At 36.1% G+C, this 8,459-nt stretch overlaps 1 protein-coding gene across 2 annotated transcripts in view; it reads right to left on the bottom strand.

Annotated features, from left to right (window-relative positions):
• Nucleotides 1-7,096: 7,096 nt before the first annotated feature.
• LOC112500136 (DUF21 domain-containing protein At4g14240-like) overlaps nucleotides 7,097-8,459 on the bottom strand; it is a 34,120-nt gene continuing 32,757 nt past the window's right edge. For both annotated transcript variants that reach the window (XM_025103455.1, XM_025103456.1), the window contains one exon: nucleotides 7,097-7,427. In XM_025103455.1, coding sequence (XP_024959223.1) covers nucleotides 7,317-7,427 — 111 coding nt within the window. In that variant the 3' untranslated portion in view covers nucleotides 7,097-7,316. The remainder of the gene's footprint in view (nucleotides 7,428-8,459) is intronic.

The raw sequence follows: 8,459 nt of genomic DNA, 5'->3' as shown, positions 1-8,459 counted from the left end.
GCCTTTGCAGGCTTGGGCTTTTTCATTTTTTCATGAGTTTTAACATTTTTATATGTATAGACATGCTCAGAAAAAATGCAGCGATGGTTTAACATATGATTCCTCAGAATTTGTAAAAGAGTTAAACACTGTCAGGTTGGAGTTTTTGGATAAGTGCGTTTAACAAATTTCTTATTTGAAGAATTGGAAGTAAAAGCAGAAGGAAAATGTTCTGTCCTAGTTTTGGTTGTTTTTACAAACTTCTTATCTAGTGCAAAATTTTTATTCGAGGGGGCAGACTTGGGTTTTACTTTTTTTATGAGGAGAGACTTCTTCCCTTTAGCTGAAGGAGATGAAAAATGAAGGTTAGAGTTTTCAGAAGCAGGCCACTTTTGTTTCTGTTTAGGAGTGAACTTTATAAATTTAGACCGAAGGGTCGGGCCTTGTGAAGTTTCCTTGGCAGACTTAACCTTTTTCAGTTTTCCTTTTTCTTGGTCTGAAGAATTTTTTGCTTTTATGCACAAGTCTGGGAGGTCAGATTTCATTGGGATTTTTGAAATTTGCGGTTTCTTATCCACAATTATTTTTGGTGATTCATAGATTATTTCATCTTCAGAGTCAGAATCAAGAAAGTCTCTTGCAGATTTCTCAAAATCAAAATTTTCATGAACGTTTTTAAAAGAGAGGGGTTATGAGATTAAAGGTTCAGAACAGTCTTTTGGGAGTTTCATCGCTTCTGATTTCTCCGATGAATTTTCAAGATTACTTGAATCATTCATCGATTCTTCAGATGATGGTTCCTTACTAAGAAGTTTCGTTCTATCGGTAGCACTTGCTGATGAACTTGTGGAGTTAATAACCAGAGACTTTGGTTTAACCATGGGGTTTTCATCGGTCTCTGGTTTTGAGGCATCAACCTTTTCATCAGATTTCTTATTAGTGCTACGCTCATAAACCACATTTTCAAAATCTTGCCTCGAGAAAATTGTTTTTCCATCGACTTTTACTCTTTTGAAAGTTGCTTTGGGTTTTGGAGAAAATTCGGGTTTTTTAACACACCCAAATTTAAAAGTGGATTCAATGGTGGATTTCTTGTTCTCAACGAAAGAGTCAAGATCATTGAATCCGATTCCTTGGAAATCGGTTTGGCCATTTGTGACATCCATCACTTCCGGAGCATCAGGTTAGCATCTTTAAAGGGTTCTTATATTTATGATTATAATTTATTAGGGTTTAGTCATGTTGATTAGAAATCAATTGACTTAGCTCCCAAATCATAGTTTGGAAACCTTGTCCCAACGGGTAACTGATAAAGCAATATGTAATGTCAAATATATTAAAATTCTCTTAAAATAAATAAAGTTGATGTTATAAAATTTAAAAATTAAAAGTTTTATTGGAATATACAAATAAGTTTACGAAATTTGGAATTTTGATTTAATAGTGAATAATTCTATTAGTGTTTGATAAAAATGTATTAGATTAACATTAAGTTGGGCTGTATTTTCATAAGAAAATAAGAATAAAAATGAGGTGGTTTGGACCTTGAATGGGCCGGCCCCTTTATCCTCATATAAAAAAACCATTCCTTTTGAAAACTTTCATTTCATCTTCATTTTGTATCACTCCCTCTCTCTCACTAAGCTTTTTGTCTCCCATACTAGTCGAACTCGTTATCAAAATCTTCCTTGGATTCCCTAAATCTTGAAGAACATTCAAGGCTTCAAAAAAAACGACCAATAGGTAATAGATTAGCTTATTAACTTTGTATCTTTTCAATCTTATTTCTCGTCTTCGTCACATTTTCCTCCTTTCGGTGGAGCTCAAAATTTTCTGAATATTCTAAGATGGGAGATTATTCATCAAAGACATGAGAATGTCTTCGAAATGGTGGTAATCTATGGTCTATAAACTTAGAACTTAAGAAAATGTAGAAAAATCGCATTGCATGTAGTGTTTAATCATTAAAAGCGATGTTTTGGAAACCAACAGATTGTCGGTCAACATTATCGTTGTTTGTATTTTCTCTAAAAACAAAAGTCCAAAATATTTGAATCATCTCTTGGAATCCTTGAAAAACATCAAGTTTAGACCTTCCATTTTGACCTCAATTTTGATAAAATGCAATCTGTCCAGATTGTTTGATATGAGAAAATGGGTTGAACATATATAAATATTAAAATATTTCTAAAAAGGTGTGAAATTTGGTTAGAAGTTGTTCAACACAGTAACAGTGGAGGTATAAAAAGTTAAAGGTAAAATGATTTTTGGAAGGTTTCTTTTTATAATGATTGGTGAGACCAAGATTCCAAAAATCGGAAATTTCATGTCTGTACAAATATTAACTTTTGGTGCAAAGACTTTAACCTTAAAATGTATAAAATTTCGTACTACTGAAATGGTATCAGTTTTAATCTATAAAAACTCATTGGCATTACATAAGGTATAATTTTACTTTATCTTTATCGAGACCCGATAGGTGAACTGATATATGGATTTCGGATTGTTTAGGAAAGTAGGGCGGACGTATTGTGCATCAAACGTCATCAAAATCTTGGATATTTCAGCAAACTTGTGAGTTTTTACGGCCTCACTTTTACTGCTTTTAGTTATTTTTTAAACGGGGGAAAAGCATGAAAGAATGCAAACTATACTGTTTAGTTGTAAAACTAATGGACTAAAGAACTGTTTAGTCAAAAGTTGTGAATATCATGAAAAATTGATTGTTAATGCACTACCTATAAATGATAAATTGATGTGCTTGAGAGGATATTTCAAAAAGTCCCCTTCCGTACACGCTACTAGTTAACTCGGGCACGTCCCCGGGCTGTGGTAATTGTGGATAGCCGCTATTGTGTTGACAGTCCCACCCAGAAAAGGGTGCACATTACCTATGTTTTTCATAGTCTACTCATGTGTGCGAATGGGCCACCGCTGAAGTAGTACTGATACGAACCGTGGTACCTAAGTGAGTGAACGGGCCACTTATGGTAGTTCGTAGACTAATGGGGAACCTTGGTCAGGTAAGGCTCTGTAGCGTCTCAAGTTTTTAAGCATTGATGGAAAAATTTACATTTATATTGTGCATGTTATGTATAAGTTTGCAAGTTGTGATTTATGCATTGTAAATATTTTGTGCATATGAAAACTCGTGAACTCACCAACTCTTGTAGTTAATGTCGTTTTATGTTTCATGTTTTTCAGGAAATTAAGTAAGAATGGAAGTTTTGGAAGATCTTATGCGATAACACCTATTCACAAGTTTTAGAAATTTATGCCTGTAAATGATGTTGTTTTCATCGTGAACAGTAAATTTATGAATTTGTAAATTTTTAAATGGATATTGTACTTAATGGTGTTATCTATCGATTATAACTATGAAATGCTTACCTGTTACGCCTCGTGGTTCCGCTTTAGCGGCGTGTGACACCATTTAGTTTTTCATAGACGTTTTGGGCATCTTTATATTTCTTCATCAAAAGTTCATTGGTCTGAAGCTTCTGATGAATAATCTCCCTTTCTTTTTGAAAGAAATCTTTAAGAGCTACTGAGTTTAGTGTTTCTGCCTCGGATTCTTTCAAGACTTTCACCTTCTTTTCTAAATCTTTAGAGATGATCTTGTTCAGATCCATTAGTTTCTCTTCTTCTATTTTTTAAGAGATGCAATGCGGGTTTTCTCTTTAACTAATTCAACTTTTTCTTCAGTAAGAAGATTAGTCTCTCTTTTGTAGAAACTAACTTCTTTTTCAGATTTTATCCTTTCAAATTTTTCAAAGTTTGATTTTTCTTTTAATTTAAGAAAGTCTTCTGAAAGTTTTATGACCTTTAACTCTAACTCAGATGGAGCAGAGTTGGTTTCATCATGGGAAGAATCATATACCTGGTCATCAGAGTCGGAAGTGGATTCTGCATTGGACTGGGCCATCAGACATATGCGTGCCTTGTCTTCTTCATCAGACGAAGAATTGGACACCCAATTTTCTTTCTTAGCTATTAGGCTTCTTTCTCTCGAATTGTACTTGTATTTATTTTTGTAATAGTCTGCATCCTTGATCAGACGTCCTTTACATTCCTTCGAAAAATGGCCTATCTTCCCGCATCGGTAGCAACGTGGACCATCTTTCCTTCCGTTTCCTCCTTCTCTTATGTCTTCTCTCCTTTCTTCTCTGTCTTCTCTTCTTTCATCTCTCTGATGAAATCTAACCGTCTTCTGTCCATAGGTTGGCTGATATCTCTCCATTTTGGAGTCTCTTTTGATGTTATTTTCAAAGGGCTTCTTGACAAACTTTTTTTGGAACTGTTTGGTTATCAAGGCAAGGGATTTGGCAAATGCCTTGAGATCATCATCGGAGTCTGACATTTCTTCTTCAGAATATGATTCAACTATCAAGGTCTTCTTGCTCTTCTTCTTGTGTTCTTTAGAAGAGCTCATTGTAACCTCCTTTTCTTCTAATACCAAGGCAAGAGGTCCTCCGATGGACACCTTCCTCTTCAAGATATCTTGCTCTTGGGCAGCAAGTGTTCCATATGTGTCATGAGTGACCAACTGTGATTTGCTTGTAAAGACATCGACAGTTGAGTCCACTCGCCGAGACTTTTGAGGAAAAGGACATTATTTTCCTCTTTGGTCCTTGCAATGTCGATATATTGAAACGATCATACGTCTTCTGTATCGGTTCATCAGGCAATGCTTTAAAGTTCGTATATTCGTTCAAGCATTGCGCCCTTCGATTTTTCTTCGTTTTAGCGCCTCTCTCCAGTTGGCTTGCCAATTCATCCCATATATCCTTAGCAGTTGTACATGCATCCAGAGATTGGAATATTTCATTGGGAATAGCCATAATTATCAGCCTCTTGGCCTTCCTGTTTGCCTCTACCCTCTCAATGTCGTCTTCATCCCAGTTGCTCTCATCCTTCACCATATAATAAGCAACAACTTTTGCGGTAGTGCTTGTTCCAGGAACTCTTGGAACAAGAGTTTGAGGAATATAAGGCCCTTTCATTACTGATCTGAGGAGAATTCTGTCCATCCCCTCCAAAAAATTCACCATACATATCCTCCATTGCGGATACTCTTCACGTTGAAGAGTTGGAGGTTTGGTGAGGGAACCAACACTGTAGACAGAATTCCAGTTGGCCATTGAAGAGATTTAAAAGAGAAGAAGAAAATTTAAGAATGGAGAAAAATTGAGAGATTTGAATACTCAGATTCAAATTGATTGTTTTGATTGAAAAGTCAATCAATTTGCTCTGATACCAATTGTTGATCCCAGATCTCTCAATATAACACGAAGATTTATGTTATGAAACCTAAATCTATCGTATGAATGAAGAATAGTGAAGAACAACTTATAAAATATTCAAAAGAATATGAAGCTTCAAAGGATTTCACTATAATAACTTCAACGAGAAGGAATAAATAATTTACAAGACATATGATAGCTATTTATACTAGTGATCTATTCTAAGAGATAACAATCTAGTGAAAAGATATCTACGAGAAATTCTAGGAAAAGATACTCATCTAGAATTTAGGAGTTATCTCAAACTACCTTGTGTAACCGAATTCCAGCTGTCGATGAGTCATCTCCAGCTGTCTTCTAGGTAGTATATTCAACCAGGAGTCTTTACGTTTCTTCTTTACTTGGATATCTTTGATTGAACTCTTGTTGAATCTGCTAAGTGCTAATAACCAGAGGGGTGATGGAGATGCATTGTTCATCGCACCTATGGACCATTCATCGCATCTCTGGTTCGCCTTGAGCACTTAGGTATTTTCCAGCTCTTCTTCCATCGGTCCTCTGGACTTGCATACTTGTACATTTTTCATTACTTTTACAACAATAATTATGGGGTCTGACAAATCTAACACTTCCAAGGTTAATTAATGGCGTTTTCCATCTTCGGATCTTACGATGGTTTCATCTTTTATTTGGATTTTATCGTAGATGACATTTGCAATGCTAACGACATTTTATTTTTCGCTACAAGTACTTTGTTTGGATTTTTTTTTGTTTTGTACCTGAACTTTACCTCCTAAACATTTTAACAGTCATCAATTGTTGGTGCTGCTTACATGTTCTACATCTAAATCATACACACATAATACAACTAAATCTGAATAAGCCTATAAATTTTATGGCAAGAGCTTACAAGCTCTTATCATGAGAAAAAAAAAAAAAAACAGGGCAAGGATTCCCCGCTTGGAGGGTAACAAGGTGAGATGGGGTTTAGTTTCATATACGAAGGAGGGTTGGATTGGAGATGACATTATTGGCCCTTAATCTGACCCAGATTAAACTTTTGTGTAGTATATACATTTTTATATATCTTTATTATTATTAGTATATAAGAAATATATTTGATTTTTAATACTAGTAATAAATTTAGTGATGATTCATTGAAAATTTTATTATAAAATAGGATTTTTTTTTTGTGGTTTTTATTTAACGGGGACGGAGATGTATTACCCGTTCCATTTCCATCCCCGCTCGCCGTAAGTGTTGTGTTTTCATAAGAGATACCTCTCTGTAGGGGAGAAATCACTTGTCTTAAACCCCATATTACATGGCTCATACCAAAAAAGCATAATGACAAGCGAACCCACGATCAATATGGACGTTGCGGTTGCGGATCAACAAATGATGTGCAAGGTGTCAAGATAGTAATGCTAAGCAGCAGCACAAGTATATAACGAGGTTTCATGACCATACAACTGTGTATGTCCTTCCAACGAACCTGTGATGATGTTTTATATAATCAAGTAGAAAGCTACAACGAATGCTTACCGAATGATTATAAGAATTTGAACGCAAACAAAAATAACCTATTGCTTCAAATTGGAGGGAGGAGACCACCAAAATGTGTTTGCTAATTCGTATGTTTTTATCTCACTACAAAAATGAGCTCTAGAAATTGATTTATCAAGACGTGTGGTCGTCAGATGCCGGCCAAGCATACCCTCCACTCACATTGGTCGTATGCAGCCTGGCCAAGTCGCTCGGTTCCTTTACCCGACATGACATTGGAACGAGACAATACTAGACTACATACACCAACCCTAATGCTGCTAATACTAAGCTCGGGAGTGATGTCACACACATTGCAATTACTAGTAATCGAATCGCTTGCTTGCTGCATAAAAGCATCAACTATACAATATTTTGACCCAAGTACAAAACTAATGTGAATGCCTACCTATATTCATAATGAATCAAAAGTAGAGGAAATTACACAAGACTCCTCTTATTTTGTGATCAGCCAAGCTATGCAGACCCGTACAGATGCGCCTGCTTGAAATTGATCTAATGTTTGATATTTGCAAGATCGAGTGCATTTCAGGTCTTGTTCCCAAGTAAGGGCTCGTTCATAGTTCCCTGGGACTTCAACCAAGTAGAATCATCCTCACGAGACTTCCTCGGAGTTTGTCCTAGCTTACTTTGGCCTCCCTGGTATTTAAAAAAGAGCAATCATCAGAGACGGATTATTTTGCTTAATAACCTTTAAATGGAAATTTTATTAAGAGCATAACCTTCTACAATTTTAATTAGTGGGCATTCTAAAACTTATTAGAAGGTCATGGGTTTAAAAGAAAACTGAAAGAAGGTCATTCAACCCCAACAAAGACTTGAGTCAAAATCAAGCAATACTAGAGGCATGTTGATAGAAGGTCATCGAGTTGAAAAGAGGTTTTAAACGTTATTCTCCTAACTGAAAACTCATTTAAGGTCTTTAAACTAAGGGGCCGTTTACCAAAAACTCACTGTCCCTTTTTTTTCTTTGAAGTATATAATATTTATATACGGCAAATAGAACAAATAAACTCACACACCCTCCTCATCTTTGGTGAGGTTTGAACCCTTGACCTCCTAGGAGGCCAAGGACTCGCATACCACTAGGTCAAACGCCCTTTCTTACCGTCTCTTACCGGGTAACTAAACACTTGATGCCTCCTACCGGGTAAGAAACGCTTAGGGGCTGCTCATTACAGATTAATGAGCTTAGTGGGTTGGGCTGCTTATTCACTCAGCCATACAGGATCGTTTCTTTATGGCTTAATCATTAAGCCATTTAGCCAAAAACGGTTATATGGAATAAGCCACAACCCATCACTTGTCCCCATTAAGATACTCAAACAAATTAATACAAGAAATGTCCAGAAATAATCCAACCCTCTCTTTTTGCCTCCCATAAACCTGTCAGTCACTTGTCCCTTAAACAAACAAATTTATTCGGATTGACAACTTAACCCATACAGGGCCTAATAGGAAAAAAAGAGTAAACAGCCCCTAGCCGGTCATAGATGCTGGTCTTTACCACCAATCTTATCCTGCCATTTTTCTAACCGAGTAAGAGATGCTTATCCTATGCTATTTCGATGACCGAGAATCTTACCAGTAAAGTGAGAGTGGTGACTCTTACCGAGACTCTTACCAGTAAAGTGAGAGTGGTTTTAGTTGGTTATTTTGGCTGTTTTCATT

The sequence above is a fragment of the Cynara cardunculus genome, assembly GCF_001531365.2.
Source record: "Cynara cardunculus var. scolymus isolate 2C chromosome LG 17, CcrdV1, whole genome shotgun sequence".
NCBI lineage: Eukaryota > Viridiplantae > Streptophyta > Magnoliopsida > Asterales > Asteraceae > Cynara > Cynara cardunculus.
Note: the sequence above shows the minus strand (reverse complement) of the source record. Positions and strands in the feature narration are given on the sequence as shown.